Source organism: Hibiscus syriacus, unplaced genomic scaffold (genome assembly GCF_006381635.1).
Source record: "Hibiscus syriacus cultivar Baekdansim isolate YM2019G1 unplaced genomic scaffold, ASM638163v2 tig00110556_pilon, whole genome shotgun sequence".
Lineage (NCBI taxonomy): Eukaryota > Viridiplantae > Streptophyta > Magnoliopsida > Malvales > Malvaceae > Hibiscus > Hibiscus syriacus.
The window spans coordinates 2,333,441-2,353,973 of NW_024062779.1; the positions used below are offsets into that span (position 1 = coordinate 2,333,441).

The 20,533-nt window shown below is 33.4% G+C and overlaps 1 protein-coding gene, 1 non-coding gene and 2 pseudogenes across 2 annotated transcripts; 2 read left to right on the forward strand and 2 right to left on the reverse strand.

The window, feature by feature from the left end:
- The first annotated feature begins 8,817 nt into the window (after positions 1-8,817).
- Positions 8,818-9,825, forward strand: LOC120131377 (annotated as a pseudogene).
- Positions 9,826-13,991: 4,166 nt separating this feature from the next.
- On the reverse strand, positions 13,992-14,093 carry LOC120131907. The gene has a single exon (XR_005516960.1). It is a non-coding gene; the product is annotated as a U6 spliceosomal RNA (small nuclear RNA).
- A 379-nt stretch (positions 14,094-14,472) lies between these two features.
- Positions 14,473-15,501, forward strand: LOC120131587 (mavicyanin-like). Its single transcript, XM_039148542.1, has 2 exons — positions 14,473-14,704; positions 15,065-15,501. Exons 1-2 carry the CDS (start codon positions 14,536-14,538, stop codon positions 15,412-15,414), a joined length of 519 nt encoding a protein of 172 aa, XP_039004473.1. The 5' UTR covers positions 14,473-14,535; the 3' UTR covers positions 15,415-15,501.
- A 2,330-nt stretch (positions 15,502-17,831) lies between these two features.
- Positions 17,832-20,385, reverse strand: LOC120131669 (annotated as a pseudogene).
- Positions 20,386-20,533: the final 148 nt, after the last annotated feature.

A 20,533-nucleotide genomic window follows, 5' to 3' on the forward strand; every position in this document is an offset into this window, starting at 1 on the left:
GAGCTCGTTAGAAAACCTTCCAAAAAGAGTGCACCATGAAATATAGTTTTGTATAGACTAGATATGTTGATTGGTTATAAAAATTGGTGATATTAGTTTAACTCAAAATTGGCCAACTAATAATATAAGAAAACATGAAGCTGGTGAGATGGTGACACTTACGTGTAAGGAGAGTCCAGTTGTTGCTTCTTGCCCTTCACCAACTCTTATCTACTATATTTATTATTACTATTATTTTTGGGCTGATATAGTTGAAATCTAAACGCGGTGGATCCTACGTTTCAATTGCTTTGCTCGTCTTTTGTTGTTTTGAGACCGATAGTGGGGAACATAATTAATCAAACGCACTCAGCGTTGCGTAACCTGCGTTGCGTTTCGGCTCCTACGCTAAATTCCTGTCTGATGTGGAGGAGGTTGGTGAAACTGATTGACCCGAGCTTTAATTTTGTTTAATTAATTACTTAAATTTAGTTTTAAATTTTATTTTATTCAATTAGGTGTTGAAATTTTACTATTAAATTTAAGGATAAAGTATATTAATGTCTTCGACTATAAGATATTACTTTGTTGAGTTCTTCGACTATTAAAAGTTATAAAATGATATTTTTACTAATAAGATATTAATTTGGTGAATCACTCGACTATTAAAAGTTACAAAACGATCATACTATTATTCATTATGATCTAAAACTTGTTTTTTTTTCGTTAAAAATTAACGACAATTTAAATTATATGTTAATATATTGTCTGAGATATAACGACGACACTCCTTGTAAAGTTGAGATGTTACCCAGCAAATTGACTAATTCTTTACTATCAGATTCAATGAGAATACGACGACACCCCCATATCCCATGAAACTTGTAGACCTTCATATAATCCCCATAGTTCTGCATCGAACGCCGAACAGCAACCTATCGCTTTAGTAAAGCCGAAAACCCAGTTACCCAGCGAATCTTTGACCACAAGCGATCAAGCCAGAATCTAACCGTCTAGCCCCATCAGTATTCAATTTGTAATACCCAACAGGGGGAGGCTCCCACACCGTATCCCTTGCAACACGATCCCGTGGCAACAGGACTCGGTTAATTATAAGATTAATTAATAAAAATAAGATTAATTAATGATATGGTCAAAATTGTATCTTACAAAATCATCCGTGTTAATTATCATAGACGATCTTGAAATCGAAAGACAATTTATAATTTTCTTTAATATTGTTATTTCAACACGCTCAAACTATAATTTTCTAACATGATTAGACATCACAAACTAACAGTAGCTTGTGAACTTAAATTAAAATAAAGATGCTCAAATATGAAGAAAGGTAATAATGTTTTTATTAATTCGAAATAATTTTTGAAAATAAATAAGAGAAAATTAATTAGTAGAATTGTTTAAGTTATATCGTATCGGATCAATTATGAGTTAACGGAAACATTTAAGTTGTGCACATTATTTCAAAATCAAAAAGATTTTATTAAAAAAATATTTTTAATATTATAATTATCGAAACGATTAATGACAACTGAATACGATCGAAAAGAACAATAAAAACACTAAAATTTACATGAAAAAACAAAAGAGAAAAACCATTGACAGAGAGAAGAAAATTTCATTATATCGAAAAATTACAAGAATTTTTTTTTAATATTATCCAAGAAAAAGCAGGGGAAACCTATTACAATCAACAGGGCATTCAAAACAGAAACCAGAATAGCCTACAGATTAATACCCCTGCTAACACAGAGGTTCCTATTTTCATCATCCTCTTTATCAATCCTACTATAAACACATATAACCCTCACAATCCCACAAATGTTATCAAGGATAACCTGTTGATCCCTAGCAAGATTTTTAAATGGCCTACCATTCATTTCCTCCCAAACAAAATAAACAAGTGCATTTCTAACTATTCTAAGGATAAAGGAAATTAGAGATTTACCCTTAAGATATAATGAAGTTCATTCCAATTTCTCTTCCCAACTCATCTCATTTTTTAGGAGATTACACATTGTCAAAATAGATTCTCGTATTCTTCGAGCGAACCATCATTCAAAAAACAAATGGTTTCTGGTTTCTAGTTCATCACAAAAGACTCATTTTCCCTCCACGGTGATCCCCATTTGCAGGAGCCTATCTTTGGTGGGGAAGCCTTCCAAAAATGGCCATCCACCCGATGATGGAGTGTTTAGGAATGTGCAAGGGGAACCACAGGATCTTGTGTCAACCAACTTTAGCTCCCCTAAGACGAATAGAGTCCCAAATCCAACACGAAATAACACCTTGTTGGCCTGGAGCAAAAGCATATAGACCATGAGCGGCGCTGGGTTGAGAACCAAGGGTGAGCGGCGCTGGGTTTTAATATAAACAAAGAAAGAGTTGGAGCGTGAATGTTATAATCGGGTAGAGGAGGGATTTTAAAGAAAAAATGGGATAATTTCAAGTCAAGCCATCAAACTTTCTATGGTTTTGAAAAAATGGATCTAAACTTTTCAAATTTTTGATTTGGACACTAATCTCGATTTAGGAATTTAGGTCAAAATTTCTCAAATTCTAGGGTTTCAGATTTGGGGGGAAATTGGGGTGTTACATTAACAATAAGACATAATCAACATGGCCTCGCCTTTCAAAATGCGAGTATTTTGAGCCTGCAATGGGTGTAGCACATGCTTTCACCTTTCTCCATTTAGCTGGTGATACGAGGCTAATGCAAAATATAATACAGTTACATCATTTTTCAATATGCTCCAACTATAATAATCATCTAGAGGGGGATGGATCTGTTATGCCATTGCTTGTTGATTTATAATCATCTTTCACTTGCAGGAGATGCAGAGTTCAAACAGATCAAATCCTTGTCTATTGATAAATAGCAACAGCTCTTTGATCGTGAACATGTACAACTTGAAGAAGAAAGGATAGGGTTAGGGTTGTTGGCGGTGGTCAATTTAAAATTTTAAAAATTGAATATAAAACTTTAATTCTCTTATTTTTTTTAAAATATAATTTTTTTTAATTTTTTATTTCCTTTAATACTCTCTGAAAAATAATGAAAATACAATTGTTTCCTTTAAAGGTTGTATATATGGGGCACTGATTTCTGGTCGAAACTTCAGAGGCTCCCCAGTAGATCTTTTTTATTCCTGCTTTTATTAAGACATCTGGAGTATCTTATCCATAAAAACCTGTTTCGATACCTTTCAAACATGAAGTTTAGATTACTGTTTAAAAGAAAATGGGGCTGTGATAGTATAAATATATGTTTAAAGTGCAAAATTATGAACGATGTAACTTGATAAGTTGGGCATAAAAGTAGATCAAATTCATAAACTATAATCAATTAGTTCCATTAGATTAGTCTGTAACCTTAAGACTTTATTCATTAAATTGCTTGTAACAATTCCATTAATATTTTTAGCATTTGTTTTATGTATAGTCTTGCCTAGAAAAAGCTCTATTCGTAGGAAAAGCAATGAGTTTTGAGTAGGCTTGGCAGCAGGAGCAGGAACATCAGCCATGACATTCTCATGGCCCTTGGGGTAATATATTCCGGTTCGATCATGCGGAACCCAGTAGAGAACTTCCATCCATGGCCATGCTGCTTCACTTCCTCCGCCTCCGTTCTCATCGGCTCTCGTACTGTATCGGCACCACTGCTGCCCTTTGTGCAATATTTCCTTATCATCGGCCTGCATTCTCAACATTAAATTTGCTTAGAACGATCAAATCTAAAAAAGAAAAAAAGAAAAAAAAGCTCTTTGAATACAAAGATGTATTTTTTACCATCGATTTTTTTTAATTAAAAAGAATGAAAAGCTCACTTGAAAAATAAGGAATTCATTGAAGGTGCTCCTGGAGTAAAGTTAGTAGCCATGTGGTTTCTATCTCCAAAGTCCCAAATGGTGTGGAAGTAATGGGCAAACCATAGTGTTTTTATGGGGGGATGGGCGAATGGCAACGATGGGATGGGAAAGTAATGGCAAACATTTTATCCATTTATCTCTTTTCGATGCAGATTTTAGGTGGGTATTGCTCATGCTCTGTTACACTTTACATTGCCCGAGTCCGTATTGCGATTCCGACACATCATAGTTGTCACATTTGCATGCCCTTTTCCCCCATCTAGATACGTAATTAGTTTTGATAATCATTATTAAATAAATACATGAATAACATGTTTTTAACATAAAATATTTCTTCACTTATATTATAGTGTGACAAAATTGAGTAATATATTAAATATTTGGGTAAATTACCATGGGTGACCACCGAACTATAGTCATCTACCATTTTGACCACCAACTTTTAAAAGCGATAAAACAGACCACTAATCTATTTAAATGGTTCAATCAAGCCATTAATATTTGATCCTTAATATTTACACATTGTATCAATTTAGTCGCTGTTTTAATTCAATTTAAATAAACTTCAATCCGGACATGCCATGTGCCACTATATAATTGGAAGATTAATTTAATTAATTTAATATTTTAATTAAATAAAATTTTCCACCAATCAGGTGGAAAAATATATTGGAATAGAAGTGCATTTGGGTGGATTCAAACCAGGGACATTGGGGTCCCTTGGCAACTGGGACAAACTACCAAAGTCATGTATTTAGTTCTAAAGTGTACAATCTTTTTATATATTGTGTTTGAGATTATTTCACACAAATATATATATATATATAAATATTAAAATAAATCTAATAAATAAATTATATTTCACATATATATTAAATTATAGTCAATGTAAGACTTAAAACTAAAAATGAGTTTAATATTTTATTTAAATTTTTACAATTATTTTTAAATAAAAATATATAAATTATATTAAAAATAAAATTATATTAAAATTATTTAGAGAATCAAATCACAAAATAAAAATAATATAATTTAATTTAAAAATAAAAATTAATTAAATTCACACTCCAATTATATAGTGACACGTGGCACCTCCAGATTGGAGGACTAAATTTATTTAATTGAATTAAAATAGTGACTAAATTGATATAATGTGTAAATATTAAGGACAAAATATATAATTATACTAATTTTATTAATGGCCACATCATCACCTCTGTTAAAAAAATAACGGCTAGTGGTTTGATTGAACTATTTAAATAGTTTGGTGGTCTGTTTGATCGCTTTTAAACGTTGGTGATCAAAATGGTTAATGATCATAGTTCGGTGGGCACCCATGTAGTTTACCCTATATATTTATATATTCAAATTAAAACTGTGCGTTTGAATATAGATGTATGGTTTTCATTACGCTAACCAAACGAGGATATATTCATGTTTATTCATTTAACTTTAATTGAAAAAACGAAAGAATATGAATAACTAAACGAACGAATTTCCTTGTTTGTTCATTAAGAAATTTAGTTTGTTTGGGTTCGTTCGTTAAAATGATAAACCAAAAAAAATGAACGAATGTAAATGAACATAAACGAACATAAACAAACGAACATAAATTTAATTGGGTTTATTTTTTAGAATATTTTTTATTTCCAAATAATTATATGATTTATATATTTTTAATTGATTTGAATATTTTTATTTGGGTTTAAAATATTAATAGGTTTAAGGTTAAAATTTATTAGGTCTTAATATTTCAACCGGGTTTGGAGATTGGGTTGAATATAAACGAACGAACGAACATATATGAACATAAACGAACATAAATAAGCGAACATAAACAAACATATACGAACGAACATTAACGAACGGTTCACGAACGTAAATGAATGAACGAGACATTTGTTCGTGTACGTTTATATGACATAAAATATTGTTCATGTTCGTTCATTTAATGTATAAACGAACTTCCCGCCGAACGATTAGTTGAACGTTCTGTTCGTTTAGAGGTCTATTTTCCAGTGCGATGATTGATTTAGTTTTTTAATTTAAGAAATATATATTAAAAAAAAGGACAAAGAAGTATTCCTTAGAATTATTAATAAGAAAAAAGAGTCGATAAAAATCGTACTCTGTTCGTAGACGTTTCAACAACCTGATTAAGAATTAATTTAATAATTTTATAAACGGGTTAGAAAGGAAAAGGGTTTATAAATGGAGAGAATACATACTTTTATTATTATAGCCTTATCTGCCAGCAAAGGTTAAATAAAATAAATAACTAAACAACAGCACTAATTCATAGTTTTATATACTTTACAAACACTTGAAAGTAGGACATAAATGAAAATTTTAGCTACGAAATTATTCATCTAAAAAGAAATAGCTACGAAATCAGTGATTATATTTGTATAGATACATGTTTTTTATTTCCATGATATAAAAATAGACGTAAACATCGTCTTGTAATATTTTAAATAGTCGTCTAAGTAAATTAGCCATTACATGATCGGGGTCTTATGAAACAGAAAGTATAAAAAAAATAATAATAAAAGTCCACTTGCTTGGATGTAATAATTTATTTTATTAACGTAAGTTTGTTGTTATTTTATTATAAATTTGTGTGGATTAAAGTGAGCATTACAAACGCCTAATAGGATATTTTTGGAATCAACATATAAAATCGAAAGGCATTCGCATCTTGCTTTGGCCACTGAATAGGACTGCTTTCGGCTCATTTCAAACCCATTTTTCCCTTTAAAGGGATAAACAAATAAATGTAAATATCCATTTACTTGTCAAGCTATAGTATTACTCATTTAGATATCAGTTGCAGGAAATAATACTAAAAGCCCACTTAGTACAGACATAATATATTTTAATGGTTTATTTACATTTAACTCACTCTAAATATGAGAAATACATAAATAAAATTTTAATGTTCAATTAAATTTACTGGTCAAAATATCAACATAGCAATATGGAACACATTTAAAAATAAAAGACGTAGAAGTTATGTTCACGGTCATTGTCTGGACCCAATTTAATAGAACAACTTAAGATTGTGGTCTAAACGAACATCTCGGTCATTTTCAACCAATATAAAATCATAGCTGCATTTATGCTTCGTCCTACTAATGAAGTTGAACTTATTATTATTTGCATTTCCATTTCCATTTTAATTTAATTTAATCAAGGTTAAATTAATAAAATATATAAACATTGAAGATCATATATATAATTATTCAATTTTATTAATTATCACTCTAATTTGATTGACATTATTTTAATAATTAAATAATTTAATTAATAAAATTAAAATATCAATGATTAAAATAAAAATAATAATTAAATAGTGATAAGTATAATTTACCACAAAGTAAAAGGTGATGGCCAAATAAAAAAACATAGAAAGAGTAATCAGATGTAATATGGCAATTTAATTCGAATACGATGGATTTCGATCTGATCCGATAGGGTTGATTTTTTAAAGATGGAGTCGGCTCGGGTTCAGGTGGAAGGTGAAAAAACTCTATCTCGACCCGACCCGACATGATAGGAGGATAATAATATAATTTCTTTAAAATTTTTATTATTTTTAATTTAATCCTTGTTTTATATAGGATAGAGTCGGATCGGGTTGGAGTCGGTAGATAATATATATTTTTAAGACCAAATCAGATCAGATGAAGAATATACAATTTTTAAATCAGATCAAATTTAGATTAAATATTAATGTTTTTAAATCTAATCTATCGACTAAAAAGCCGACACTAACCGATCCTTTGCCATCTTTAATCAGTTGTAGCATTGTGAAAGCGTTGATTCGGGGAAAGCCGGCGAATCGAAGGGCGATTGAGTTTTATGTTCTCAAGGAGCACATGCGAGACCCACGTTTTACCACGTATTCCTTCTTATCCACTCCATTCACCTCCCTTCCCGCCTCACTGACCCATTTTATCGATTTATATTTTTCTTATTTTCTTAAATTTTATAAAACTATATACGAGAAAAGCATCACATCATTAATAATTCAATAGTTTATTAACAACGAAATTCATCCTAAAAGTTTATGAATAATATTAATTATTTTTAAAATTCATTAATAAAATTAATACGAAAACTAAAACATAATGATTAATAATATAATTTATTCATACAAATTTTCGAAATATGAAAATAATATAAAACGTAAATTAAAACAAGTGTCTAATGATTGAGGAGCCCACGTGTCAATTATATACCTCATCAATGTGTAAAAAGAGTACACACAAGATCCTCAACAATTTCTGATTAGTAATTATATATATATATATATATTATCAAGCATAAAAATGTGTATAGAAATGCTTGTATTGACTGATATAAGATGCATTTTTCCAAGAAAAAAAGTTGGATAAGATGCAATATTTTTTTCACCCATTATATATTATGGATAAGAATAAATCGTTATAATTGAAACCGATTCAGTTAATCCATTTTTAGAATTTATTAGATTCGTTTTTCTAAGAATGGACTTATTCAAAGAATCTTACATATGATTACCAATTATCATAATTAAGTGAAAAATAATGAATTAAGCATGTTTTAAAGAAGTTGGTAGACTTTGAATTACTTTTAATTTTTTATAAATTACAATAAATAAGAGACTTTGTATTCCTTTTTAAAATGGGGAACGCAAATTTTAATCAAAACCTGAAACAATAAATTAATTGATGAGGTAAACGGAGTGAAGCTTTGAAGATTATTCTAAATTTTATGATTGGTGAATAAAGTAAATTGTAGTAATATTTTCCCGAGAAACAGCGATAATTTACGGCCATACAGAGGACAGTCTGTGAAGCTGACGAAGCAATCAATAATAAAAAAATAGATAAGTATTTGTCGCTCTGTTCGTCCTCTGACACACCACCATTCATCAACACGTCACCCACCAGAAACCGCCCTTCGTCTATAATTATTCTAATCTCCCAATCCTCTCTCAATTATTATCATTCAATCAGATTAATATCTGGGTCCTTTATTAGCCCATTGTTTCTATTCCCCCCTCTTATTTGTTATAATCTAATATTTGGTTCTCAAACGAGGACTGAAGGCTTGAGGTTGAATTTGCGCACGAGGTGGAATCGAATATTTGGGTTGCGATCAATGGCGAGTGCTATCGGTATGATCGGTGGGAAGGGTTGTTTTCGTGGATGCAAGTTAAGGAAAAGGGGAAGAAGAAGACTGCGAACAGAGCTAGAGTTTGTTGTTCTTACTCTTCTTCTGTTATGGATCCTTACAAAACCCTCAGGGTCCAACCCGGCGCCTCTGAATCTGAGGTCAAGAAGGCCTTCAGGCAACTTGCACTTCAGGTACTTTTTTTTTAATAGGAAATTTCCTAATTTATTTTTTTACTGTGGGATTTTGTTGATCTGATTGGTTTCCTTTTTCTGGTGGTGGGGATTAATTTCAGTACCACCCAGACGTTTGCAGAGGAAGCAATTGCGGGGTTCAGTTTCAAACGATCAATGAAGCTTATGATGTATGTTTTTTTCTTCTTCCTACCATCAGATAGCATCGCTTCTTTAAAAAAAATATATTTTTATTGTGTTTTGCAAATCATAAAAAATGCAAATAATTCCAGTTTTGGTCTGATTATTGTTGCTGATACGATGTGGGATGTTGGAATTGCAGATATGATGAGTAAATTGAGAGGGGAAACGGCGACAACAGAGGAAGAAATAGATGAGGCGATGAGGGGAATGGAGGAATCAGATTGGGATTTGTGGGAGGAATGGATGGGATGGGAAGGAGCTGGAATTCGTGATTATTCTTCCCATATTAATCCTTACATTTGATCACCACCACTGTAATTAGCAGAAACCCACAACCGGTGGTTGTCCCCTTTGTATATAAAATGATTCCAATTGCATTAATTTGCTCATGGAAAAAAAAAGCTTGACAAGATAAATTCAGTTTATCCATTACTTGTTCGGAAAAGAGATGTGATAAATTTTGGGTTTTTATCACACGATTTGCATTAATTTGGATTCTGAAAAGATCAATGATTAAGTAGAAAATACACGACATAGTGGCCAATTGCCATTACTTTTATCATGGTCCACTGACATAGATTTCATTATTTAAAGGGTAAACTATGGAAATAGTCACTGATATTTGAGTAAGTGTTTGTTTTTACTATTAATATTTAAAAGTCATAAATTATTTAATAATATTATCGTTTGTTATAATTGATCATTTGATGTTAACTGTCGTTTATTGTCGTAACGAAATGTCGACGTGATACGTTAATATGATTTTTTTACATCATTTAGTTGAATTATACCATTTTGACCAATCCTTCTTCAACAAAAATGAAGAAACGATGGAACTGAGATAGTCCAAACCAAAAAATGAGAGCTTTTTATTTGACCATTTTCTAGTTCATTGTTCTTCAATTTGACCAAAACCACAATTTGACCAACACAGTCGACTCCTAAAGAATTGCTTTTTCCAAGCTACTGCTGGGGTTTTTTCCTTTAAACCCAGAAGCTGCCTCCATTCAAATTTTAAAGAAGAAATCTTTGCTTTTTTCGTCCAAAAACAGGTAAATTCCTTGCCTTTTTAACTCAATTACACGTTCCCAATGTTTAACTTTCTCTGCAAAACAGTTCTCCATGGGAGAAACATAGTTACAACCACTCAAAGTCACAAACTTTTAGGATTATCACAGTCTAATTCTCATATACATATCTAGTTCTTCAAATGAGAATTCATTTACAGTTTCATATCTCAAAAACAAATGTGGGTTTTCTCAGAATCTGCTTTAAGGCCACCAGATATTCCCCAAAAAAGTCTTTGTGCTTGCTGTTCTCAAAAACCATGGCTTCTCAAAGCCCCAAATCACTCGCCTCATCAAGGGACGCCGTGCAGTGCTTACATCAAGTGTTTAAAAAACCACTTTGCCCAGACTTGAGTTCTTAATCTCTAAGGGTGCGTTTGGTTCACGGAATGTAAGATTATCAGTGGGAATAAAATATTACCAGGGAATAGGATTACTGGGAATGTTGTATTTTGTGTTTGGTTGGTTTAGTAAGAATATAAGATTACTGTGTTTGGTTAAAAGAATAAAAGATTTTTGGAATGTATATTTGACCAAATTGTCGTTATTATATATTTGTTTTTTTAACAAGTTGGAAAATATTTATATATTTTCTTTAAAAAAAGTAAATTCATAAAATTTATATATATTTTTTTACAAAACTAAAAATATAAAAAAGGTTTAATGAAAGGGTAAAATTTTATTTTAACCCCTAAACTTCATATAAAATTTTAATTATAGATTTTTTTGTAAATCTAAAATAGTTTAAGGATAAATTTATAATTTAACCTTCGTAGAAATTTTATTATAAAAGGTGTTTCAAACCCCGACTTGCTCATATCTTGTCTCATAACCCAACATTTTTGTTCTCAAGCTTAGAAAATAATACAATCCCATCTTATAATTTCCTTAGTAACGTGCTTAAGTCCAGTGAGAAGATCATCCGTGCCCTAAAACGCTGTGCTCGCCTCATCGGCTACTGCCTACATGATATGTTCTTATCCAACATCAATACTTTGCTGGATAATGGAGTTGCTGAATGTAATATTGCTTCAACATTGTGTTCACAACCTACAACGTTTTTTTAGATGTCCACATAAGTTTAAGGATTTGGTATAGGAAACAAAGGAAATGGGATTTAATCCTTCTAAGCCATTGTTTATGGAAGCACTCTATGTGATGAGTTCGATAAGTAAACCGACTGGAAGAGGAAGATTGATTTCTTTAGTAAGTTTGGATTTTTTGGTTTGTATTATCTATGTTCCATTGTTCTTTCATTTTTGGTCTTCCATGGTTGAAGAAGAAGGGTCGGTTGAAGCGGTCTAATTGAGTCAAATGATGTCAAAAAATCATATTAACATGCCACATCAGTATTCCGTTACGGCAGTAAATGACGTTTAATTTCGAGTGACAAATTTGTAACAAATAATAACGTTAGTGATCGATTTATGACTTTTTAAATATTAGTTGTAAAAATGAATACTTACTCAAACATCAGTGACTATTGGCATAGTTTACCCTTATTTAAATAAAAGTTACCATTAGTTGCTATAACTAGGGATAACTTTTGTACGGGTTGTCTGAATTAACCTTCAATCGAAAGAAGAAAAATAAAGTGACACGACTTGTCCACAACGTGCCAAAGACTCCCAACTTCCATTACCGTGCAACGTCAAGCCTCATCCTTATTGACATCAAATTTATGGAATGGTTGAACCTTATCCACATCAAATTTTACGTTAAATGGCATTTTAATTAATATATTATTAATAATTATGGTTGAACCTTATCCCCTTGTCTACATTTATATTTTGATATATCTTGGCTAGAATCGTTAATAAAGTAGTCGATATAAGAATTAAGGCATTGATTTTTCAATCATCCATTCATTACTGATTTTTTTTCTTGGGAAATGTCACAGAAGAGAAACAAATGGAGGCGTGAGACATTTATTTTAAACCCTTCCAACGTGCCAAACTGACAAAAGAAAATTCCACCTTTGGATGAACAGCATCAACAATGGGCTTCCGGGCCTCAACTTTCTCCTCTGTCAATATACCAGGTCCATCGGCATACCTTTATTAATGAAAAGAAGATTTCGTGAAATTAATTTCTGAGGTTCAAAGAAAATGTTAAGTTTTCAACATTGTATGCAGAGTGCATATAATATACTCTACTACCCTTGAGCGTATCAGAATCTCCAGTAGCCTCGGCGATCGAAAGACCTCCTTTGGAGGTTATCTGGGAATAGTAGGGAATGGCATGTGGTTTAGGAACGTTGGTCTGGTCAATGGTGCCAATGCAACCCTGCAAAAGAGAAAAGAGGTAAATTAATCAGCAGTTCACCACAACTATGCACCGAGTTGGTGGAGAGTAGAGAGGTAGAAAGAATCAGGAAAAAGGCTAATACTTTGTTTTGGTGAAGGCTTGAGACTAGGATATCCATTGTTAAATAAAGATGATTAATTTTATTTATTTTATTCTTATGAGCATTAAAATATTCTCCATCTTATAATTGAAAAAAATACAAAACAAGCAACCATCAGATCACAGAGTGGTATGTTAATACTCACCATCATTAAACATGTTAAACGATGGTAATATAAATTAGAGTAACCTACACTAGTGGTCATTAATGTTTAAGTTTTTGTTTCCCCACTAAAGTTTCGAAAGTAACAAATCGGTCATTAACGATATCGATTTGTAATAAAATGATCACTAACGTTACCAACTGTAATAAAATGTCATTCCACTGTCATCTCCGTTAAATTAATGATGTGACAACATTAACAAAAAGGTTATTGTTTCATTTTGCCCTTAAATTGCTGCTAAATTATCAAATACGTTATTGAACTATGAATTTATATCTAATTTACACAAAAAAAATTTGTAATTTTTACTTTTTCTAAACACCCAATTACTTACACTATATTTGAATCACGTTCCTTCTAGAATGAAAATCACACTTAAACAATCAAGAGCACTTTCCTTGGTATTTGTTTCAATCTCACTTAAACAAAACCTAAAGATCTGAAACTATTTTCAGCTGCAATATCAATCTTTGAAACTCAGTGTTTTTGTACATATCTTACAGCATTGGATTCAAGTAAAGTACTTACTAGTGTGCTCTATTTTCTCTTTAGCATTTGATGTTTGGTTCGTGGTTACCAGTTATTTAAAATATATAATGAAACAGAAAAAAATAATAGAATGGTTCACTATTTTTTTTTTTTGCAATAAAGAGAAGACAACTTATTGTCTAGATAAAAATGTTTTGTTTAAGTGTGGTTGAAACAAATACCAAGGAAATTGCTCCTAATTGTTTATGTGTGTTTTTTCGTTTTGTAAAGAATGTGGTTCAAATATAATGGAGGTGATGGGGTGTTTGGAAGAAAAAAAATTAGAAAGTTTTAGGATAAACTAGATATAAATTTATTGTTTAAGGACCTATTTGATGATTTTTTTATTAGTTTGGGAAAAATATAATGTAATATATGTTCAAAGATAATTCTCAACTATTTTTTACATCAAACACTCGCACTCCTAAAAATTTGGACCATTTATCGAATTGTGCACACCATCCTTCGTAGGGGTCATGCTATTCTTCTTTGTATTGTTCTAATTTTATCGGATGTCCCAGAAAAGACCCTATTTGATGTTTTAGAAGTAGTTTAGGGAGAAAATGAAATATTAATTTTTTTGTTAACATTATCACATCATTAATTTAACGGAAATAACGGTAGAGTGATCATTTTATTATAAATAAATAACATTAGATTTTCTTTTAAACTTTACTAGCTATTACTTCAATATTAATGACTATTTGTAAAGTTTATCCCATAAATTAACAGAAATAAAGAATGTTTTCACAAATTTATAATTAAAATATAAATTTATATACAAGGGATGAAGTGGGGGCCATGGTTCTCCGCCTTATCCAATTATCACTGTTTTGGAATCCCAGTGTGGACAGCTCCAGCTAATTCAAGTATGGGATAATAATCATTTGTTTCCCCACTTCCCAGAAAAGCAAATTAAGCTGGCTAACCAAAACCCAACTGCTAAACCTCCATCCCCCAAGCCCCAACAATGTCGACCTCAGCCTCAAATCTGCTCCTCCGGGTGTGCTCGGTTCTCTTGGTACTCGGCACCGTCACCGCCACCGACCATATCGTCGGTGCTAACAAAGGCTGGAACCCTGGCATCAACTACACCCTTTGGGCCAATAATCACACCTTCTATGTTGGAGACCTCATCTGTACTCTCTCTCTCTTTAACTACTATCACTTTGTTTTGTATCTCTAGTTTCCTACAATTTCACTTCTGCTTTCCAGAGAAAGTAAGGAAAGGGAAGATGGGTTTGTTTTCCCCCTTAATGAAACACTAGTTAATGATTGTGGGTAACTTAGTACTATCAACTGCTAAACAGTGGTTTTGGGGTTACTGCAAAAGTATCCGTCTTTCTTGAACCTGCATTTTCAATTTGCAGTTAGTTTGGGATGACTGTTCATGGGGGATCTAGTTTGAATACCTTAGCTAATATCACATGACTTGATAAAAGAGTTTAAAATGTATGCCATATAAGATACTATGATATTTACTCTGCCTTCCGTTGCAGCCTTCAGGTACCAGAAGACGCAATACAATGTGTTTGAAGTGAACCAAACCGGGTATGACAACTGCACAACGGAAGGAGCAGTAGGGAACTGGAGCAGTGGAAAGGATTTTATACCTCTGAAGAAGGCAAAGAGGTACTACTTCATTTGTGGGAATGGGCAGTGCTTCAATGGCATGAAGGTTTCGGTGGTTGTTCACCCACTCCCTTCTCCTACCGCCTCACCTGTTCTCCGTCATGCATCTAACAGCACCAATGCCGCTAGACTGCTAGTATTGCCTAGGGGCGTGACTGGTTTAAGGGCTTTGGCTCTGCCATTAGCTTGGATTTGGCTTGTATCTGGGTGGATCTAGCACGAGTTTCACTTTGCTTGTTTCTTTGATAAGGGATCTGCCTTTATTCTTTTTTAATCGTTCAGTCGAACCTTGTGGTGTTTCGTTGATTGATGAAGTGATCAAACTGAATTCTAGCTAATTTGATTTTCTTCCTGTTGTTTAAACGTGTTTTTTCTTCGCAGCACACCCCAACTTTCCTGCAACTGATGCAACCCTTGAAGCCAAGATTTTTCAAATATTTTTTAATTATAAATATTCTAAAGTCTAAAATTCTCAGCTTGAAATATGTAGTTAAAACCCTCGACTTGGAAACCAAAATGATGTCATTTATATCAAAACCACTACTGGGTCGAAATGTTTCATAAAATTTTACTGGACTCTTCACCTTGTAAGTTAGGGATAGATTGCATTGACATAGGTCAAGCTCCATTTCAATTCCATATGCACCATGCATTACTTATTTTTCCTAATCGACCCCTTATATTTGTTATAGTTGTAAACAAGTGCGCCAAAGCAGATATTTCTAAGATATTTTTAGGGGGGGGGGGAAAGCTACAAGAGGCGTACCCTCGGTGGCAGGGGTGATGAAACAATGCTAACCATTGCGTGAAGCATGTGTTTTGTTTTTCGTTGAGACAACAGCTTGATCCCATTATTCTTTCATTAAATCAATGTGAAGAAATATTACCGAGTGATATCACACTTATCCACCCTCACGACACCACAATAAAACAGTAAATTTAAAGAAACACTATAATTTTTATTTTTCATGATTTGGTCTAAGAATCTGCCACGACAGTCATATTGCACTCTTTTTTCTTTTTCAAACGAGGAGGAGGTGGGAAGGAAGAGAGGGTCACTTGCGCTTACCAGCTACCATCCTATTCTTTGCTAGTCAACCGCCATGGCCCCTCTCTAAATTTCCAATTCCAATCATACACTATGCAGTTAATGTATTCCCAAACGCGCCTTTTAATTTTAAATATATTAAATTATCCCCATTTCAATAAAAGATTATGATTTAAAACTCTTTTATATTTACTTTGATTTTGATTTTTTGAATTCGAGTAGTTGTATTTTATTATCAATAGTTTAAAAAAAATTGAACAAATATTATATTGTGATCACTTTAGAGCCACATGTTTCGATTAGTTACTTATTTTACTGATTGTACCCATCGTGAAATTTTATTTGTGTCTACCCTATTAAAAAAATTTGATGTTGTTAACATATATGTCCACCCTAAAAAAATATTTTTGAATCTGTTACAGCCACAAACTATTCAAAAAAAGAGAGAATGTTATTCTCTCTAAAGAATTAAAAAATTATGTAAGGAAGGCTTAAATATATATCTTTATAATTACCTCAAAACAAACAAATAATTTTATTCCACCAATGTATTCGATATTTTACAAACTGTGTGATCCAATTTCCCTTTTGGAATCGCAAACACCTCGAAGAAATCTCCTAAAAGGCGTAAAAGAATCCAATTACACGATTATCCACAGCATCCAATAAAATCATGCAACTTACCACCACTTGGAGCTCCGGAAAGTCCGTCCACGGCCGTGGGAATCGCAACAATCCATGCTAGGTTTATGATGAAATATTCCGGGAAAAAAGTACATTGAATATTCTGGGAAGCAACGAAAGCTCAATCTATTTCATATATTTGGGGCTCCAATCTAACTTTAATTACATTTGATCCTAACTAGATCTATAGAGATCCTCACTGTTCCCATTCCCTGAGAGCTTTCTTTGACTGTAATCCCCAGTGTTTTAGCTTTAGCCCATTATCATGATTAGGAAAGTGACTTTGTTGTAATATAACTGCAAGCCAAAATAAGTTTAAATCAGCAATCTTTCCGGTGAAATCAAAAATATATCTATTAAGGGGGGAAAAAAGCCAGAGGTTTAAATAAGGTGGACCAACACAAATTAATACAGCATGGTGTTGCAGAAACTTACCATTAATTCTATGCAAATATAGAGCCCCGAAAACATCAAGGACAGGAGTGAGTGACTTTATGTCATTATTGGAAGCAAAACGCGGAGTTCGAATCTCTCTTTCTTCTTTCCTTTTATGTGTCGTCACCACCAACACGGGCACTCTACCAACATTTTTCTATAAAAATAGATTACTGCATATAATTGAAATTAAAATTTCAAATGAAGTGGAGAAAAAAAAGCAAAAGGTGTTGCACCAAAATGCTTTTTTGGAGACTGTGCACCGTGGTTGAATAGTAAAAGCTGCATAAAGCAGAGAAGAGAGGGACAATTCATAAAATAGCTTCCAGAAAACCAGGACCCCATGCTTCCCAATTTCCAAACAGTGCATGCCACTGCCGCTGGTCATCTATATTCATAATGTTCGAATGAAGATTGAATGGAAAATTACCATAAAGTTACCTTCACAATCATAATTATATGGTTCGTGTTAGTAGAGAAAAAAAAAACAAGTTGAAATACTTCATATTTACATACATCATCATCATAATACACACCTTCAGTCCATCCCCATGTACGTTTTCGAGTCACAACTTTGCAATCAACATCATCTAAATCCTATTACACTCATCAACAGTCACCAAAACTCCAAACATGAAAGCAAAAGCAGAACCAAAACTGAAAAAGGATTACCAAAAAAAAAAAACCTAATCTGCATTTGCCTTTTGTTTTCTCCTTGAACTGTTGTATAATTTAGATGGCGGCGACGGAGAAAACTCGACCGGAACTGTTGGGAGATCCATATCCCCTTTCAAGATCTTTACAATCTCCATGATATCCGGTCGCAATTCGGGCATTTTCTGCAGGCAACTAAGTGCTAGATTTATGCACAAGCTTGCCTGCTCCTTATTGTACTCATCTTTCAATCTCTCATCAACGAGTTCTAATATGTTTCCGGATTGAGCTAATGCCTACAGCTTATTAAGTTTGCTTTTTCGAGCTTCATAGGTGAAGCAAGGACATGCAATGGCCTCCTGCCAGATACGATCACAAGGATCAAAACTCCAAAACTGTAAATATCAGCTTCTCCATTAGGTAGCCACACCCACCGTACTCCGGCGCAACATAACACAAAGTCCTCTCATGCTCGTGGTGCTGCTTAGCTCACGACTGAAAAGATCCCCATCCACATGTCGCTGCCAATGGAATTGTTGTTCTTTCTTCTCCATCCTCTTCTAAAACTGAACTCCATTCGCATCACAGGCATCTTGATCCGGTTCCCCGAACTTCTTGCTCCGGCTGAAATAAAACCGCCTTCCCAGATCAAAATTTGGCATTTTAAACCCTTTCTTCCACTTAATCTTAAGCTGCCTCAGCTTACTATCCTTTTTGCTTGTCTCACCTAAATGGTCATCTTTCCACCATTCTTGCATCTTCCTGTGTGTCTTATTCCTGTTTTTCCTTCCTTTCGGTTTAGGTTCCTTCTTCTCGAAACCCTTATCCAAAGCATCAAAGCCAAGTCCTTGCATCTGGGATTCACTATCATCTTCCAACTTATCCAACTGAATTGAATTGTCCAACTCAGTTTTCTCAGGACTTGGCTTTTTCTCATCATCCCAATCAGGATTTGATGGACATATTTGGCTCCCAATCCACTCCATAACATAATCTTTACTGCACAATTCACTACCATCTTGCCTCCACCACCAATCCTTTCCCCATTGTTTCATACTGGCCGACGTCCCTGCCGCCTCATCAGCACCCAAATTTGCACTAGAATTCAGCTCCTTACTATGACCAATACTACCAAACTCATCATCATAAGGCAAACTTAGTATTCCAATCATCCCGTCAGTATCCACACATGTAACATCCTTCCCTTTTCCATTAATCCCACCCTTACAGTCATTATCAATGGCTAAGTTTGCATTAAATTCAAAGAACTTAAACTCAGGGCCCTAACATTATAACACTTTTTACTATTTTTTGAAGAAGAAGAAGCTTGTAAAGCAAGGGCAAAGTCTACCTCGGTGTTGTTACTATCCATAGGAGTCCCAATAGCTGGTGTATGTTCACCAGTAGTTCCTCCCAAAGTCCCAGACAACTCTTGGCTCTTCCATAGCTCTTGACTGAACAAATCCACTCCAAAACCTTCTACCTTAATTCTCGACAACCCAAAATCTGAAATCTTTGCTCTATAGTCAGAATCGAGCAACATTGCTGGGCTTGATATCTCCATGAATCACCGGAGGATCACAACCCAAGTGAAGAAACTCGAGAGCTTTAGCAACATCGAGGATGACATCAAACCTTCTCTGCCAATTCATGCTCATATTACCATCTCCAAAAAGTGATTCTTGCAAGCTTTTATTAGGCATATACTCGTAAACAAGCAAACGCTTGTTTTGTTCAACGCAATAACCAAAAGGGTAACCAAAAAAGGTGATCTTAGCCCACCGAGAATCTGCAACTCGTTTTGGAACTCTCTCTCGGTTTGCAGAGAGAGCGTGTCAAGCCTTTTGATTGCAAACAATTTACCATCACTGACAATGCCACGAAACACGGTGCCTGAACCACCTTTGCCGATGATATTCGCGTCATCGAAATCATCGGTAGCGTTCTTCAAGTCCTTGTAACAAAACCTCTGGAGCTTGAGAGGAGCACTGGAGTCAAAAGGGATGGTTCTAGCTCGGTTTGAAAGAGAGGTCCAAAGATGGTAAAGGAAGTAAATTATAGTAAAAAGGATAACAGCGGAAGAAGAGATAGTTAAGACCAAGAATATAACTCTCGTCTTGTTGAGGAAACTTGGTCTTGGCAGGTTTGAACCTGGAGATAAAGGCCTTGAAGGCATGCTTCCCCCCCCCTTTTTCTCTCTTGTTTCAGTTTCTGGGTATCTCAAATTCTCTTGATTTAGTCCCTGGATTCAGCAACAAAATGAATTGGAAATAGAAATCAGGAAATGGGTTTCATTTTATTTTATCATTCTTATCTCCAAAAAAATGCCTTTTTTTTGTATTTTCTTGTAAATGTAGATTTATTGCTCTGTATCCAACGTGAGATTGCTTTACAGTTGGATGATTAGCGGAAAAAAAATCTGATAATTGTAGTTTAGCGTATGATGATTTATGATTTTGACAAAATTTTAATGGGATTCCTTTTAAAAAAAATGATTTATGAAAAGGATAAAAGA

Coding starts and splice junctions, on each gene's coding strand:
- LOC120131587 (XM_039148542.1), top strand. CDS start 14,536: ATGTCGACCTCAGCCTCAAATCTGCTCCTCCGGGTGTGCTCGGTTCTC. Junction 14,705..15,064: donor CTATGTTGGAGACCTCATCT/GTACTCTCTCTC, acceptor CTTCCGTTGCAG/CCTTCAGGTACCAGAAGACG.